Source organism: Vicia villosa, linkage group LG2, assembly GCF_029867415.1.
Source record: "Vicia villosa cultivar HV-30 ecotype Madison, WI linkage group LG2, Vvil1.0, whole genome shotgun sequence".
In the NCBI taxonomy this organism is placed as follows: Eukaryota; Viridiplantae; Streptophyta; class Magnoliopsida; order Fabales; family Fabaceae; genus Vicia; species Vicia villosa.
This window is the reverse complement of record NC_081181.1, coordinates 4,221,910-4,241,271: the sequence shown is the minus strand read 5'-3', so window position 1 is coordinate 4,241,271 and position 19,362 is coordinate 4,221,910. Positions and strand designations below refer to the sequence as shown.

Below are 19,362 nucleotides of genomic sequence, written 5' to 3'. Positions count from 1 at the left end.
CCACCATACAAATTTTCAAACTTCAATTCACTCGGACGCACAGTCAGCAGCTCAAATAGTCAACAGACGACCAGTTTAACCGAAAAGTCAACAGACAGTAAAAAATGAAATTTTTTAATCAACATCCATATTTTGTCAAAAGATTCATCATTTGATCAATGGCTGATCATAATTCATCAAGAAAAGATCAAAAATCAACAAAATCCTAAGTTTCAAAATTAGGGTTTTCTCCTAAAAAGTCAACTGAACTTTGACCAGCCATAACTCTCTCCTCGTTCATTCAAAAAATTCCAACCAAAGCTTGTTTTTAAGGAAATTCAATTATATCTCAAATGCAATTGATCCCATGGTCATTGGATTCACCATTTGAAAAATATGAGCTCAGACATTACAAGTCATTTTCAAAGTCAACAAAAAGTGGTTTTTTGTCAAAGGCCATGACATCAAGATAACTTCTCCAAATGAAAAAAGTTTCCAAAGTAGATTGTAGATGACATCTTGAGGTTTCTAAAAAGTACACGAACTCCTTCATATGATCAAAATTGAGGGAGATATGCCTTGTTGAAGTTGGCTATTTTTTGGGAAAATGCATTAAACCAACATTGATCAAAAATGTTTTTTTCCAAAAGAGGCCAAGTTTTCATGATCCAAACATGATTCTAATGATGCTAAGGGCCTCCCACGACCAACCTAAGGCCCAAGACATTTTTATTTCTTTTTTGGTTTAATTTTATTACATATAAAGTTAAATTAAAAAAGAAATGGTGTAAGATAATGATACCATGCTTTGTTCTTAAGCTAAAGCCATCAAAGTTGATTCAACTCTGCAGCATGGAAGTACATGGCAAGCCTAGAGCAAGAGGGTGAAGAAAATTCAAAGCCATGGTAAAAGAATTCAAAGGTCTTTATATTAAAAAATTCAAAATTCAAAAAGCAATCAATGCTTCATAGCTTAGCTTTGCAGCACCTCCATTGCTTATAAATGAAGTAGAACACTTCAGTAAACACATACACACGAATTCAAAGCCAATCCTATGCTTGTATCATACTTGTAGCAACTTGAAAATTTCAAAGAAATTCAAAATTTGAATTCTGAGTTTAAGTTGATTTCAATACCAACTAAACACTCAAACATGTTCCTTGAACTTCACTGAACCTATCCAGATCAATTGCAAGCATTGAAACCTCAAGAACACGCACCTATAGCTCACGGTTTGCTCAAACATAAACCTACCAAAATATAATCAGTTTGATTGTTTGGATAATTATTTCTTTTGAAACTAAGGCATGTGACCTGATGAATAGTATTTTATGTGGTTTTAAGAATTATATTTTGGTAGGTTTATGTTTGAGCAAACCGTGAGCTATAGGTGCGTGTTCTTGAGGTTTCAATGGGCCATATGGGCTCTGAGTTTCAATCTACCCCACCCACAATAGACTATCTTATCTATAATTTCATCCCCAACGTTAGTACTATCCACATCTTTTCCAAAACTGATGCAATTTCTATAAGCCCAGACGCCGTATACAGTTTCAGCCAAGGCAAGTTTGATCATCTCAGCTCTATTAGTTTTTCCTTTACAATTTTGGATCACCCAACTTAATTCCTCCTTCCACGGTCGAGGATCATGAGCAACATCAATCCAGTGCAAAACATACTTCCATATCCTACTAGTCTCCTTGCAATAAAAAAGAATGTGGTCGATGATTTCCTCCTGCAAACAGAAACAACAGTTTGTATAATTCACCATACCAAATCGGAACTGTCTACTTCTAGTGGCTAATTTGCCATGACAAGCCAACCAAAGTGTAAACAACGCTCGTGGTCTCGCACTATTTCCACAAAAAAGTCTATACTTCATAACAGGGACCTCGTTTCTCATCATCTGCTTATAGGCCACATTTGTTTTGAAGTCATTCATGGTATACCAGTCTGGCAGCAGCAGAGTTTTCTCTCTTATTCTCAAAATAGCCTTGAAAATCCAAGAATACTGCACCTTAGCCTCCATAACCATTATGTCCTTCCCTTTCAAATAGTAATTATGGATCCATCTTACCCACAAATTGTCCTTCTTCCTGCTTAAGTTTCATAGCAGTTTCATCAATGCTATGTCACTACAATATTGCAGATCCAACACATTTAATCCTCCATTTTTCCGAGGCTTACACACACTATGCCAGGCCACTGGACTCTTCCTGGTCACAACAGTTCCACCAGTCCAAACAAATGACCTACATATAGAATTAATATGCTTCACCACCTGTTTAGGCAAAGGGAGACATTAGAGCCAATAATTTGCAGTCGCAAAACAGACACTTTTAACTAACTGAATTTTCCCTGCATAGCTCAAAAGTTTACTACTCCAGTGTGTCACCCTAGCAACAATCTTATCAATGAGGATTGAGTAATGCTGGATATCTAACCTCTTGCTTGTCATCGGAACACCAAGATATCTGAATGGTAGCTCTCCATCTTGGAATGTAGTCAGCGCTTGAATTTGGATTCTGGTATCACTGTCAACTCCTCCGAGAAACAACCTGCATTTACTAGGATTGACCACTAATCCCGTGGAACTCGAGAACTGCTGCAACACCTTCAATAAATGCTCTACTGAATTCATGTCACCCCTTGAGAACATAAACACATCATCTGCAAAAGCTATATGCGTCAATTTTAGCTCTTTGCATCTACTATGATATTTAAATTTGTTTCCTTCTGCATTTTATGCAAGAGCCTGTGCAAGTACTCCATCATAATGGCAAACATCATAGGGGAGAGGGGATCCCCTTGCCGTAGTCCTCGTTTGGCTTGCATGATCTTGGTATACACACCATTTACATTAAACCGGTAGGAAACAGGTATGACTGTGAGCATAATCCAATTAACAAATTGATATGGTATCCCAATCTCTCGCATAATGACCTCCAGAGCTCCCCAATCCACCATATCGTAGGCTTTTTGTAAGTCTAATTGAAGCATACATCTTGGCGGCCCTCCCTTTCTAGAGTATCCCTGCAACAACTCATAAGTGAGTAAGATGTGACTGTGTATCTGCTGATAGCAGCATGGCTCTTGTTAATGACACTGCCAATCAACTTGGCTAAGTGACTAGTCAAAATTCTGGAGATTATTTTATACAGTGTCGTGCATCCGGCTATGGGCCTATAGTCCCTGATAGTTCCAGCATCTTCAGTTTTGGGTATCAATGTGACTATAATGCAGTTGACAGCTTTATAGATCCTCCCATTAATAAAGAAGTTTGTTATGGCTCCCATCACATTGTGCTTTATAGTTGGCCAACTCGTTTTGAAAAACTTCGCACCATACCCATCTAACCCTGGTGCCTTTAGGTCACCAATGCCCTTTAAAGCTACCAGAATCTCTTCTTCACTAATTGGCATGATCAAGCTCTACCTTTGTTGGAAAGTCAGTTGGGGTCCATTTCTCATAGCTACTATGTCCACATGGCTGAGATTATTACCTGCAGTGCCCATTAAACTTTCATAGAAAGCCACCACCACCTGTTCTATATCCTTTTGAGTCTTGAGCATAGTACCATCCTCCCTATATAACAGATGCATACCCTTGGAAACATGTTTTGCTCTCAAAGAAGCATGAAAAAAGGAATTATTTCCATCTCCCAATTTAAGCCACTCAATCTTAGACCTTTGCTTTAATACTTTCTCCTCCAGCTCATTCAAAGCTAGCAACTTAGCAGTGCAGCTTTTGACTCTAAGTATTTTATCCCTGTCCATGTTATTCAGCTGTGAATCCTGTTGTGCATCCTCCAGACTTTCCCTAGCTTTAATGATATCCTATCTCAAATTAGCCATGGGCCTGTTCATATATCTCATAACCTTCTGCAATCTTCTCAACTTTTCCCAGACAATGTACATAGGACTCCCAATGACAGGCACCTACCAACTTTCTCTAACTTTTGCATGGTAATCTTCCCTCCCAACCACACTATTGTAGAATTTAAAGTGGGATTTAACAGGCTGTATCTTCTTCTCATTCCTCAGCCAAAGTAATGAGTGATCAGAAATTCGTGGATTCAAAATATGCAATGTTGTGTCCAGCTGGTTCAAAAACCAACTAGTATTGGCTAACACTTTATCAATTTTTGAGTAAATGGCTCGATCAAGCTGATTATTAGACCATGTAAAATAGGCACCTCTACCAGCCATCTCAGTGAGATCACATCTATCCATCATATTGACCAAATCCTTCATCTCTGCCTGAGACACCCTTTTCCCCCCAATTATGTCCTGTACTTTTGTAACATTATTGAAGTCTCCCATTAGCACCCAGGGCCCCTGCTGATTGCTATATATATCCTCAAGATCTCTCCACAACCTCCTTCGCTGATCAAGGCTATTGGCAGCATATATAGCAGTTATCCAAAACATAAAATCCCCAGCAAGATCATACAAGGAGCAGTGAATCATTTGGCTAGTTTCATGCACAACTCTCAGATCTATAGCATTTTGGTTCCATAAAACCCAAATTCTACCATTATAGTGACTGGAATACTTATCTATATACATACCATCCAGATGAAGTTGATTCCTAATGCTTGAGGCTTTATTCTGCTTAACTCTTGTTTCCAGAAGAAAAGTCACCATCGGTCTAATTTTCTTGAGGCGGGAGCTAACCTCTCTTAGCTTACCAGCTTTATTTAACCCCCGGACGTTCCATGCAACAATCATGATGCATAATATTGATACATTAATGGATTATTCAAGTCCCCTAATGCAGCAAAACCATTCAAACACGCAGTCGTTGTAGTCTCCGGAACACTTCGTTTTCCTCTATCCCTACCTGTAAGGACAGTTTCCCACTTTTTACCTGAGTCCTCAATGCTAATCTTCATAGGCTCCTCAGGCTCTGGTTCAGCAGGCTTCCCCGGGGTCTCATTAACAGATGCCTTTTGTTCTATTGAAATGATAGCTTTAGGATGCCATTTCTTTATAACCTTCTCCTTGCAATTATGCCCAAACTTTTGACACTTTCCGCAGAATATTGGCTTCCACTCATACTCTACAACCTGCTTAATCTTCTTGCCTTCAGCATCCTTGATGTTTATTGTACTCTTCATCTTCTGCGTGACATCAATCTCAACTAAGATACTCGAGCCTTGCTAGCCATGCATTCGTTAGTTACCAGAGGATTTCCTAGTGCGCTCCCAATCTTATTTAGGCTTCGCACTCCCCACAGATGTAGTGGCAGAAGTGGAAGCTTCACCCAAATTAGTAAGATTCGCAGCATATCTTCCTTAAGGCAAAACCCTGGCGTCCAATCTCTAATCAGAAGTGGCATGTTCCTCAGAGTATACGGGCCAATACAACAGTTCAGATTCCACATCCTTCTCCTCAATCTCGATTTCAATTTCCCCATCCACCACCTTGGGTGCAACATACTGTTACGACCGACTTTAAATTTTAAGCTTTTAAACTTAAACTACAGAGTCGTCACCTATATTTATTCTATCCTAAGGATAAAGGGTAAATATGAGAAAAAACCTAAACTGAGATGATTCTAGATAAGTCGAGAAATTAGGGTCGAGGGAAGGTGTTAGGCACCCTCAACCCTTCCTTAAGGTTTATAGAGTAACAGTATTAAGGTAATGTTTATAAAAAGGTTTACAATACAGAAATATGATACAGTTATAGCAAATATAAAGACTAATTTGGTTTTGGGGAAAGGAGACTCGCCTTGTTACCAAGTGCCTACATACCTCCTTATGGAGGATCAGAGTCAACGTAGTTCGTAGTTATGAAAATAAGTATTTTTGATGTACAATCCCTTTTTTGTATTTTTTGTATTTAATAATTAATCAATGTATTTGTTGAATTAGAAAAAATTATGTTTAAATAAATTGAATATTTAAATTGATTTACGCGTTGTTAGCGACATGCATTCGATTAACACTAAAGGCATTAACCGATTGCGCATGATTTTAATTGTGTTTTGAGTAATTGAGTGGTACGGCTGTTAGGGACCAAATTGTAGTGTAATTCATATCTTTTTATTGGTCCCTTTAATAACTTTTATTTGCAAATCACACGCTTTACTCACACAAAGTGCAAAAAAATGAAGTTAGTCTCGTTATTATGTGATTTGAGTAGATATTTCACTTTCTTTTCTAGTTTTGCAGAATTTTGCATCATGAATTGATCAATGAGGATACGAGCTGAGAGAACACAAGGGAGCTGCCAAGTAACCAACGAAGAAGTCATCATCAAGCCAGTTTGCGCCGCGTCCACTAGTTGGCGCCGCGAACTGAGTCAAAATCAGAGATGTCCAAGTCAGCTCAGTTGGCGCCGCGTCCTCCTGTTGGCGCCGTGAACTGAGCGAATCCTGCCAGCGTGTTTAAGTGAAGATTCTGACTTTTGTGGAGGCATGTGAAGTGGTGGCGTGGTAGACAACAAAAGAGCACTTTTTGGGGGCTATTCACTTCTATTGGTCACTTAGGGAGGCAAAGAGACTAGTAATCATTTCCTTTTGTCTTATTGGGAAGAAAAACTTTGTGTAAGAGATTAATATCTCAAAACTTAGGTTTTTAATTTGATTATTCAGTTTTTTGGGAAGAAAAAATACAGAGAGAAAAAGAGAGCAAAAGCCAAAAACGAATTTTCTCATCTTTGTGAGCTTGCAACCATGGTGATGAGGAACTAAACCCTATTTCTTTGTCAAGATTAGAGGTAGCTATTCTTCATAACTCTATGTATCTCTCTTAAACCTTCATGTATGTGAACCTCTCATTGAATGAATATAGTATGAATCTCTTGTTTTGAAATCTTATCTTTGATTTATATTATTGTTGAAAGAGATAATATAAATGTTGTTTTAGAGATTTATTCAAACAATGCATGAGTGGTAGAAATAGACTTATGAATTGTTTATCATTTGTATTGCTAAATGATGATGGTTAGATGTATGTTTAGGTGAAGAAATTGCCTAAAGTGTTATTTAACAATTGTTACAATATTACTTAGACATAAGTATTATTGAGGCAATACTAGATTGTATTCATGAAGTGAGAATTCATATACTTGGTTTGAGGGAATGCATGAGTTTGGAATAGTGAAACACTAATCTTGGCAAAGCACTTTTTAAATTTGAGAAAACCATATTTTACTATCTTAGTTTGTTACTAAAATTCAAGATAAACTCCAAACATAAACCAAATTCATTTTTACTTATCAACTTAAAATGATCACAACTATAGAACGGCGGTAATATCACCCAATCTCTGTGGATACGATACAAAAATATTTGCCGAAAGTATACTTTTCAACAACGGCATTAGCAGTCGACCAATTCGAAGACATAATGAAATTATAATTCACCCATCGTTTTATTAGTAATAGTGTTATAATTTAATTAATTTGCGGAAGAGAATAACCATTTTGACATAGCGTGCGCTAAGTCTTCGATTACTCAAACGAATGAGATTTTATTTTCATCCGTTTTAATCTATATCTAAAAAATGTTAAATTTATTAATCGTCCGTTTTGAATAATTTGATTGGTACGACATTAGTAGTTGACCAATTCGAAGACGTAGTGAAATCATCATTCACTCGTCGTATTATTTATAACAAAAAATTAATTTGATTAAAAATGTGTGATTTATGTAATAGACTAATTTATTTCCAAGATAGACAACATTATTTTGTGAATTTTAATATTTAATTTTTAAAGCTAAATAAAAGAACACTAAGTTAGAGAATTTAGTCAAAGGTAAATCAACCTAAGTCTTAGATGAAGTAACTAATAGCAATTTAATTAAAGAAATAACCAAAAAATAAATTAAAAGTGAAGAATAACATACAAAACAATAGAGATGTCAAGGATGTACACCTCAGGTAGCCAGTAGCCACCATCTGCACGTCAGAAACACATCTAGCAACAAACATTTGACTTTTCCACCAATTACATGGCCATTAGTGTTGCGACACCTGTCAAAGCATTATTAAAAGATAAAACAAAACAAATATTACCACATCTAAAGTTCCAAACGTGAAACCCACATACCCATTTCATTTTCATCTTCCTCTAACCTTTCTTCTTCTTTAATAGTTTATTTTCTCAACTCACAACCAATAAACACATCTCACAAAAAAAAAGTTCAGCACTAACACAACAATTCTATATGAATCAAAGGTATCAAAAATGGACATTTAACTATCGGAAAAAAACATGAGTTGGTGATACATCGCACCGATCCCATCGAAAAGGTTGCCGCGTGTATTCCGGTCAGCAGCCGTTGATGGCTCGGTTGACTTGGCGACTTTTGCGGTGGTATGACACGGTTCGTTGGAGCAATGTTTGTTTTATGAATATTTTCTATTTTAATTTTCACTGTGTGTAAGCTGAATTTTTATGAAATGGGATTTGGTGTAGCAGTGTAATACTCTCGTTTTACATGGATCATTTTTCTAAAAACTAAATCTGAAACAAAACAGAGCATTATTCACTTTGTAGCTTCTCTAGAAAACCAATTCAATACTACTTTGAAATGCTTTCGATCAGAAAATGGCTCTGAGTTCCTTACCTTAAGCCAGTTCTTCCTATCCAAGGGTATTGCACATCAGAAATCCTGTGTAGAAACACCCCAACAGAATGGGGTGGTTGAACGCAAACACCAGCACATTCTAAATGTGGCTCGGGCTCTCACCTTTCATTCTAATGTTCCTACAACCTTATGGAACTTTAGTATCAAACATGATGTGCACTTAATAAACAGAATTCCTAGCCCACTTCTTCAAAATAAATCTCCATATGAAATCCTTTTTAAATCTTTTCCTGTCTTAATACATCTGAAAGTTTTTGGTTGCTTATGTTTTGCAACCACACTCCAATCTCATAGAACTAAGTTCCAACCTAGGGCTAGAAAGGCTACTTTCCTTGGTTTTAAAGATGGCACAAAAGGTTATTTGCTTTATGACATGTTATCTCATGAATTGTTTGTTTCTAGAAATGTTGTTTTTTATGAAAATATCTTTCCCTTTAAACCTATGGATTCTCCTGTCCATGATACCATGCCTAAACTGTTGGATAATACTTCCACTCTTGAGGTAGATTTATCTCCTATGCCTCTTAATCCTCCTGTCCCTGTTGTCACTCCTCTCTCTTCTGCAACTGGCCCCTCTCCTACTGACACTAGCCTTCCTTCCCCCTGCAGCCCCACTATAATAGACTTTGACCCTAACACTCTCCATGACACTCCTATCCATGACACATTCCCTTGCCCATCCAGTCCAGCTATAGCTGACAGCCCCACTGTCCCTATACAGCCTATCCAAAAATCTACTAGACCAAAGCACCCTTTTTCTTACCTTCAAGATTTTCATTGCAACCTTTTAACTACAGCTCCTCAACCTCTTCCAAATATCCCTTATCCTCTCTCTAATTCTCTCTCATACCAAAATTGTTCTCCCACTTACAAAAATTTCTGTTGCACCATTTCTTCTATACCTGAACCAAAAACATACCTTCAAGCCTCCAAACATGATTGCTGGAAAAAGGCTATGCAGGCTAAGATAACTGCTCTTGAAAACAACCATACTTGGATTCTTGTTGATCTTCATGCAGGTAAAGTTCTAGTTGGATGCAAATGGGTATACAAGGTAAAATATCATGCGGATGGTTCCATAGAGAGATATAAAGTTCGGCTGGTGGCTAAAGGTTACACTCAACTTGAGGGTGTGGACTATTTTGATACCTTCTCCCCTGTTGCAAAGATCACTACTGTTAGAGTTCTCCTAGCCATAGCTGCCATCAAACATTGGCATTTGGAACAGCTTGATGTAAACAACGCTTTTCTCCATGGAGATCTCAATGAGGAAGTATATATGGACCTCCCTCATGGCTATGGTAATTCTAATCCTTCTAAGGTATGCAAACTGACAAAATATCTCTATGGCTTGAAACAAGCCAGTAGACAGTGGCACGCCAAATTTTCTTCTGCATTACTTTCTTTAGGTTACACTCAATCTGAAGCTGATCACTCACTCTACACAAAACACACTCCACAACACTTCACTGCCCTTTTGGTCTATGTCGATGACATAGTCCTTACAGGAAATTCTCTCTCTGAAATTGCTTCTGTCAAGAAATTTTTGGATCATAAGTTTCGCATCAAAGATCTTGGCCAGCTCCGATATTTCCTTGGCCTCGAAATTGCTCGATCCACTGCAGGAATTTTCCTAAATCAAAGGAAATATGTTTTAGAGTTGCTTGAGGATACATGTTTTCTTGCAGCCAAACCTGTTTCTACTCCTCTTGATCCTAGTACTAAGCTCTCTTCCGCTTCTGGCACTCCCTTAGACGACCCTTCATCCTACAGGAAGTTAATTGGCCGTCTTTTTTATCTCACTAACACTTGTCCTGACATTTCTTACGCTGTGCAACATCTTAGCCAATTTGTTGCTAATCCTTTTCTGGCTCATTACCAGGCTGCAACTCGTGTTTTACGATATCTAAAAGCTTTTCCTGCGCAGGGTGTGTTCTTCTCCAGAAGTAGTGCTTTAAAGCTTCATGGTTTTTCGGACTCCGATTGGGCACGCTGCCCAGATTCTAGAAAATCAGTCACCGGTTTCTGTGTTCTCTCAGGTGATTCTCTCCTCTCATGGCGGTCTAAGAAACAAAATACTGTGTCTCGCTCTTCCACTGAGGCAGAATACCGGGCCTTGGCTTCTCTCACATGCGAAATTCAGTGGCTACGTTATTTGTTTGATGACTTTCGCATATCGTTTTCTGAACCTGCATCTGTCTACTGCGATAGCAAGTCTGCTATCTATCTTGCTCACAATGCAACTTTCCACGAACGCAGCAAGCACATAGAGTTGGACTGCCACGTTATTCGCGAGAAGTTGTTATCCAAGCTCATTCATCTCTTACCTATCTCCTCAAACTCCCAGCTGGCAGACGTCTTAACTGAGCCCCTGCACTCTCCCTTGTTTTCTTCTCTTTTATCCAAGTTAGGATTATGTAATATACACATCCCAACTTGTGGGGAGGTAACAACATAATATGTATAGTTAGCTAGCTAACTTAAGTATACTCTCTAACTGCATAGTTATAGCTTAGTTTTCCTAATATAAATAGAGGGATCCAATGTAACAGTATTTCACTTTTTACTGCAATAATGAAAAGTTTACTTTAGTCTTTACCTCTTCTTGTGATATCAACAGCCAATTTGAAGCTTGCGTCCAGTTTAAAAAGCACACTATTCAATCCATGTCTCTTCCCCTGCAAAATATTGAAGTTGTCAATTACTTATGTTATGATAGTATTCATAGTGTAATCCAAATAGTTAACTATTTTCTGCTGTCTGCAATTGATAACATTGACGAAAAGGTGAAGTCAAATTAGTAGTGTTAAAGGTTATGAAAGAGAAAATTTATAGCTGATATGCCACTGCTTCCATCTTGTTTCCAGCCTACACAATCATCCTTTAAGCCCATGTTTGATCCGAAAATGTGCTAAAGAATAAAAATAACTAAAATGTTCCACACAATATCATGGGAAATATCATGTATGTTATATAAAATAACAGTGCAATGAACAATATTTGAAAAGTAGCAAATAGAAATAAAAATTGTAAATTCACAAATACACCATTGCCCACAAATAACTCAATCGTAATTGAAATAAAAGGGAACATTCATCGAACACTTTGCAGTCAAGGTACAACACTTGGTATCTTGAAAGCAAATTGTTAACATAAACAACTCTCACAATAACAACATCAAATAACACCACACAAACGGACCAAAATCAAAAGAAAGAAGAAGAATCATAACCGAAATCAAAAGGGAAAAGGAGATACGTGTTTTAACAAAGCATGCAAGAATAAAAAAATATCATCAACAACATAATTGTCGGTGTTTCGGAGATCCACTTATTAAAATTCTTTTTGGATCTGTAACTTTAACAACCAAATCAGTATAACCAATTACTATAGTTCAGCCCCAATGGTGTATCTAGCAGACATGATATGAAAATGTCCAATGTCCAAGCAAATGAGTGACTTTTCAGATCTATAATAAGTATTTCGGATCTATAATAAAGAGTTCAGATATACCAATGTGTTATACCCCAAAATTTGCCCGCATCTTTTTTCAAGAAAACTCCAATCTAAAAATTAAGAGTTTCATATAATTGTGGATTTTTATTCCATAAATATCCTGACGTATGAAATGCTTAGTTTTTAGAATCTTTCTTATACGGTATTTTGGCTCGCTGTTAAATTTATTATTACGCAAACACCAAGTACTGTTTATTACTTCACACATACTTTTTATTTGATATTAATCTACAGATAAATAGTACTGACGCAATTGGTACAAAGTTAAATCTTTTGCAGGCGCAGAGTCCTGGAACTCAGACTGTACTGGTAACAAGTAAATTATTATTAGTTTTCTTGTTTTCCACTAATTTTTGTACTATATTCCATTATTTTCAAAATCTCTTTTCAAAATCTCTTCCTTTCAAAATCAAATCTTAACTTTATTCCATACATCTCTCTTTTTTCCAACACTATCATACACTTTCTTTCAAATCTTACCTCCACTCAAATTCCTTTTGCATGGAATCACTTCATTCCCCAACATCTCTATCCTTCTTTTCATTCTATAAATACCTCCCATTTTTTCCCACAAAATCTCACATCAAATTCTAACTCATCTCTCAAATTTCTACTTCATATTCATTCTTTCTTCTTCCCCGGCAAAATGGCGAAGCGGATGGAAACGTGTTTTCTTATGGTCATCACCGTCGTGGTGGTAATCATGTCTTTCTTCTGTCTACATAGCCCTGAAGAATGTGGACCTGGGATGCTTACACTCCCAATCATCTACATGTTATTGTTTGTAGCATGGGTTATTAATCGTCATTCTTAAAGTTTGTCGTATTTCTTATTTTCTTAAATGTACCGTTTACCTGTTGTACTGTTCATTATAGTATGTAATATTTGTACCGTCAGTATTAAATGTCATACTATCTGTCGTACTGTTGCTTAATTATTAAGATAATATTTTGTGTGTTTTCTGCCGGTTAAATATTTTTTTCTGTGCATTAACTGTTTTTCAGGGTTATTATCGGTAATTTTGCTCGCATACAGTGTATATTATTTATTTATTATGTCTGTGTTTTTCTAACAAGTCATGTAAATAAATTTTCATCATTAACATAAACAAAAACAACAAAAAGAAAATTAACTTTGACTGTTGATTTTTCACTCTAACTGCTACGTCAATACCTGAACAGTCAATTGACAGTCAAACCGCTGACAGTACAATTCTCAGTGTTTTGTACCATCAATCAAATCAATCTTTTGCAATTCAAAAATTCCAAGATTTTTGTTCTAGAAGTCTTCTAAATATCACATGATTAGTAGAGGCTCAGTACTGCACAAAAATCAGGTACGTTTAACTGTCTCCTACACAAATAGTCCCTAACTAGGGTTTATTGTTTTTTCAGGAGAACAAGTTTTTGAGACTTCAAATGGATTTCATGGACTTCCATATATCTCAAAGTACCACCATACAAATTTTCAAACTTCAATTCGCTCAGACGCACCGTCAGCAGCTCAAACAGTCAACAGACGACCCGTTTGACCAAAAAAGTCAACAGACAGTCAAAAATGAAATTTTTTGTCAACATCCATATTTTGTCAAAGGATTCATAATTTTATCATTGGATGATCATAATTCATCAAGGAAAGATCAAAAATCAACAAAACCCTAAGATTCAAAATTAGGGTTTTCTCCTAAAAAGTCATCTGAACTTTGACCGGTCATAACTCTCTCATCCTTCATCCAAAAAATTAAAACCAAAGCTCATTTTGAAGGAAATTAAATTATCTTTCAAATGCAATTGGTCCCATGGTCATTAGGTTCACCATTTGAAAAATATGAACCAAGACATTACAGGTCATTTTCAAAGTCAACAAAAAGACACTTTTTTCAAAAGGACACACAAGGAGCATGGAAAATCATTTTGACATGATACCAAAGACATTGGTTATATGACTCTTTGAGGTTTTCAAAAAGTGCAAGATCTCCTTCATATGATAAATATTGAGGGATTTACACCTTGTTGAAGTTGGCTAAATTTTGGGAAAATGCATGAAACCAACATTGATCAAAAATGTATTTTTTCCAAATGGGGCCAAGTTTTCATAGTTCAAACATGTTTACCATGATATAATGGGCCTCCCACGACCAAGAAAAAGCCCACATAATTTTTGTTCCATTTTTTATTTAATTTTATCATATTTAAGATTAAATTGAAAAAGGAAAATGGAAGGATAATGCATAGCTTAAATCTTAAGCATGACTCACCAAAGAATCTTCAATTTTCTGCAACAAGAGGAAGTACAAGGCAAGAGAAGTGAAGAATAGCAAGACTTGGTAAAGTTTTCAAAGATTTTTAATATTTAAAAATCAAAGTTTCAACAAAGCTCATCAATGCTTTTAGCTTAGTTTTTAAGCACCATGTAGCTTATAAATTAGGTAGCATACTTCATCAATGTAGAGAGGGACACGAAATAGAGCAAGATATAACATAAACTCACTTCATATTTCAAAAATAATCAAAGAAACTTCAAAATTCGTATTTAAATTTGCAGCTAGTTTCAAAGCAAACTAAGTCCATAAATCACTTCCTGGAACTTATTTGAGCAAGTTCAGATCCATAACCAAGTTCATAGAGGCCTGAAACTCGAGTTCTCTCACTCTCCGATTTGGTAAACTTTCATTGATTTCAAACTCTCATTTTATGTGTTGTTATCATGTCTAATGGTTATGGTTGAGTTTATAATAATCATTAGATCAGGTTTGAACCCTAGCATGAGAGTTCTAACGTCCAGAACGTAGGTTGCCATTGTCAACCGTGAGTTTATGTTTCTCTTCGAATCTCTTAATACAAGCACTTTCAGTCCAAACTAACCTCACCATTGGATTCCCAGACCTCGATTTAGGGGGGTAGGGTCTTCATTTGGTGTTTAAACTAACGATTTCGCAGGTTTTGAAAACCACCTCGCCGGAGAAGACAACCGGAAAACACTGTTCCGGTGGTCAGCAAGGCTAGGGCGTGGTTGACTGCATGTGTGGCTTCCTCCCTCGCTCCTATTGGCTGGTCAACAAGTCTATGGCTCGCGTGGCAAAATGTTATAACATGATTGGTTCTGGTTTAAAAACGTGGACCCCACATAACTTAAATTCAGAAAAAATAGAAACAAGTGAACTGGGCCTATGCGAATTGATATCTACACCCCTGGTTTCTGGCCCAAACACATCTTTTGAACTAAACTCAGTTCTTTTTCAGATTTACTTAATACACCCCCTGCATATTTTAATTAATAATCTCTATATTTTGCATTTTAATTAAAATCAACCAATCACAAAACACCAAAAATATTTTATTTTTTAGTTTTAATCTGATAAAATATTTATTTATTTTTAGACATAAAAATATTAGTATTTTATTTAAATTAAGGCTATTTTGCATAATTAATTAGTATATATTTATATATTTGCTATTTAATTATTTCAACCAATCAAAAAATCATAAAAAAAAATTGTTCTTTATATTAAATATTGTTTATATATTATGAACTAATTTTGTATATATTTAGAATAATTTTCTATTTAAGTTTTAATTATTTGTGTAATTATTTGTATAATTATGTATTAATTAACTTAATAAATTTCAAATCAATTTCAAAAATTCCAAAAAAAATAGTTTTGCTTTAAAATTAATTGACAAGCATTTTGAACATATTTTAAACTTAGTTTTTAGGTTTAAATTTATTTTCATCTTTTTTCTCATTTTAATTAAATTAATCATGCATTAATTCTAATTAAAATAAATCATCAAAAAATCCAAAAACATTTCATTTATTTTATTGCAATTTAAATTCATAGATCAAGTGTATAGGTTGTCAAATTCATGTAAATAGCATAGTTTACATTTCCCGCACAATCGATGTAATAGCGTAGATTTACTTTCCGCATTTTACATTTCCGCATTTTAAATTCCAGCACATATAAAACTGCGTGTATGTCAAAGATAAAAATTGAATCGTTAGATCACTAACTTCAAAGATAAAATATCTGAATCAAAACACAATCACACTTGCACCTCTTAGAGTAATCCCTCTTCTCACTCTTTTCAAAATCAAAACTAAATTCTACTATTTCAAACGCAAAATCGAACTTTCGTTTACATCCGGTGAAAGGATAGTTTTTTAAAGGAAATAGGATAAAAACCTTATAATTTAGGGTAGACCTCCTAATTTGCTTGCTCAAATCAAAACAAACAAATCTCTCATATACCACTGTTTTTCAAAACAAAATTTCTAAAAAGACAATACTTTGTATATATCCAAACAAGGATCATTACGAAGTTAACGTTCTTTTTTCAAAAAACATCTTTTGAAAGATAAAAACACTTTGTATACATCCGCACAAGGATCATTACGAAGTCAATTTACAAAGGTATTTAAAACCACATACAAGCATTTCAAAGCAATTGAAAAATGATTGAAAACAAGTGAGCTAAGCAAATTAAAGAGCCCATGGATAACCATGGATACAAAGGGTGCTAACACCTTCCCTTTGTATAACCTACCCCCTTACCCAGAATTTTCTTAAAGGTCTTTTTTTTGTTTCTTTTATAAACCTTTCCTTAATTGGATAAAATAAAAGTCGGCGGCGACTCTCTGATTTCAAAAACACAAAAGCAGAAACAAAAAAGAGTCAGTTCGCGTATCTCTCCGCGAGAGGTATGGCAAAAACCGAGGGCGACACAATGGTTTATCATTATAACTTCGACGTTGGAGTTTGTCGATATCGCACCGTCTCTGTCATAAACAATAAAAAATTCGTAATAACAAAACCTAAATAGATCAAATCTACCAGAGTAAGTTAATAACAAAACCTAAATTGATAAAATCATACATAAACCTTTTCGAATCCGACTATAACACCCGTATAATTTTAATTTTTAATTTAATTTTTGAATTAATATTAGAATTATGTTGATTTATGGAAAATAAAATTAGAAAATAAAAGGTTTAAGGCATTGGACCAATGTATGATGTTAGCAAGAAAGGAGGTGTGGGTTAGTAAAGCCTTTTTCTAATTAAAGTTATTTTTCATAAAACAAGAAGAAAATTGGGAAAGAGGATAAAACGTGAAAGAACAAAGAAGTTGGAACACAAAGAACGTGAAAAGAGGAACAAAGAGGAAGAGACCAAAGATCAAGAATTTTGGCTAAGGTAAGAGGGGACTCTCCAATTAATCTCTATTATTGTATGTTATGAATGATAATATTGATTAGGGATGTTATTTAGATCAATGGGTTTCTGTATTCTGATTTTGCTATTGTGTTTATCTTTAGATTGAAATCTATTAGTGTGAATCCCTAATAAATTGAGTAGAATTAGGTTGTGATGAGTAAAATCGAATATAGGGTCATATACTATTGATGTTAGATGAATCCTATACTGTTAAGAGTGTGGAAATTCTGGTTTTAGATCCTAATCGCAGGTTGTAACAGATGGATTCGTGAGGAAGACGAATGAGTAAGTTGCAGGTTTTGGGAACTTCAGCCCATTCACGTATGGTACGCGTATGGGGTGGGGGGTGGGGGGGGGGGGGGTGGTACGCGTATGGTACGCTCCTTGTTGTGCACCAAAATGCGTCCTTCTGCTGGTACGCGTATGATGAAATGTTGGTACGCGTATGGCCTTGTGATACGCGTATGTGTGTATTTTATGTGGAAATGTGATTCTGTTCATACGTGTATAATACGCATATGGTGTGTGTCTGTGGAGTTCTGGCCATGTTGGTACGCGTATGGCCAGCGTGAAATGCAGATTTTGCTGTTTGTGAATTTTGAAAGTTTGATGATGCGTAACTTTTGAACCGATGATCTGTTTTGAATGATGTTTGGATTATGATGAGCTGAATTAAATAATCTGTATGAACATGTGTCATACCCCACAATTTGCCCATATTATTTCTCATGTGCAATTTCAAATCAATATTGAGCACTTTTTAAAATTGTTCGATTAGCTTTATCCATGCATCATCAAAGCATTTAATCCATGTATTCGTGCGTAGCATCATATGATTGTTAATTCTGGATGTTTAATTGAGTTATGGTGTTGTTATTAGCAAGATGCCATAACTAGGTTTTCGAAGCTTTTTTTGGGGCTTTTTGATACAAGTGTTCTTTGATCAAATCAAGGCCATAATCAGATTCGTGAGAGTCATACGAATGTAATAACACCCTTGCAAAAAATTTCTTGGTGCTCTAGGTAGTATTCGCTATTTTTCCAGGTGTAGTAGCTTGGAGTTTTTACAGCGCTCTGGTAATATGCGCTGTAAAAGGTCTGCTTCTGAAAATCTGTGAGGAAGATGATGCGTTGGCACCACGCAATTGGCCAGATTCAAAAAAGAAAAGGCGCGCTTTTCTGTTGGTGGCCGCTCAGATCACGTGCGTCAAGACGTATGCGTTATCATGCTCCCTCACGCTGCCAGTCATCCGATCACTAGCCCAGCAGATCCAACGCTTCCAAGGATGCAGGTGCACCATGGGCTGCATACATGAGCCACACCAGATCCTAAGCTAAGTTTTTCCAATTTTTTTCTTTTTAATTACATAATGTTTTTATTTATTATATATATATATATATATATATATATATATGTTTTTTTATTTGTTTTTTTTCTCTTTTATTTATAAAAACTATATATATGTTTTTAAAAAACCCTTTTTTTTTATATATATAATAATATTTGATTTTATTTATTTAAATTCTTTAATATATTTATATCATTTAAATTATTTTCTTTTATACATTTATTTATCTATTAATATTTATTTATTTATTTATTTATAATAATTAATAATATTTATTTTATTCAAATTATATTATTTTATTTATAATTAATATATTTATTTATTATCTTTTATTTTATTACATTTATTTCTTTATATATTTTCAATAATTCATATATGCTTTATTTTAATTCATAAAAAATTCATAAAAATGTTTCTCTACCTGATTTTATTTTCTTTCTTCGATTTAATTAATTAGGTTGTGAAACCAATAATTAATTAAATCGATTGCGTTGCTTTACTCAATTTACGCCCGAGTTAGGGTTTACGAGAATTAACCCTACCCTAAATATTGTTATTTTTCTGTGTCCTTTTCAGGATTAACTTTTCAAATGCCTTCCAATTACGCGCCACGCCTTTCACAAAGCTAAGTCTCGATTAATTCTATTTTATTATACAATATTATTTTTCTTTTTTATATTTATTTTGCCTTATCAAATA

At 35.2% G+C, this 19,362-nt stretch overlaps 1 protein-coding gene across 1 annotated transcript; it reads right to left on the bottom strand.

Annotated features, from left to right (window-relative positions):
- Window positions 1–2,087: 2,087 nt before the first annotated feature.
- LOC131648481 (uncharacterized) lies at window positions 2,088–3,756 on the bottom strand. The gene is made up of 4 exons (XM_058918234.1): window positions 3,483–3,756; window positions 2,748–2,865; window positions 2,376–2,628; window positions 2,088–2,261 (listed from the first exon to the last, which is right to left on the bottom strand). Exons 1-4 carry the CDS (start codon window positions 3,754–3,756, stop codon window positions 2,088–2,090), a joined length of 819 nt encoding a protein of 272 aa, XP_058774217.1.
- Between the last annotated feature and the right edge of the window lie 15,606 nt (window positions 3,757–19,362).

Excerpts from the sequence above, each read along its gene's own strand:
- LOC131648481 (XM_058918234.1), bottom strand. The coding sequence starts at position 3,756 with ATGGACAGGGATAAAATACTTAGAGTCAAAAGCTGCACTGCTAAGTTG. Across the intron at positions 2,866-3,482 it reads AAGTTTAATGGGCACTGCAG|TCATACCTGTTTCCTACCGG; the intron begins GTAATAATCTCA and ends TTATGCTCACAG. Across the intron at positions 2,629-2,747 it reads ATGTTTGCCATTATGATGGA|GGGTGACATGAATTCAGTAG; the intron begins GTACTTGCACAG and ends TATGTTCTCAAG.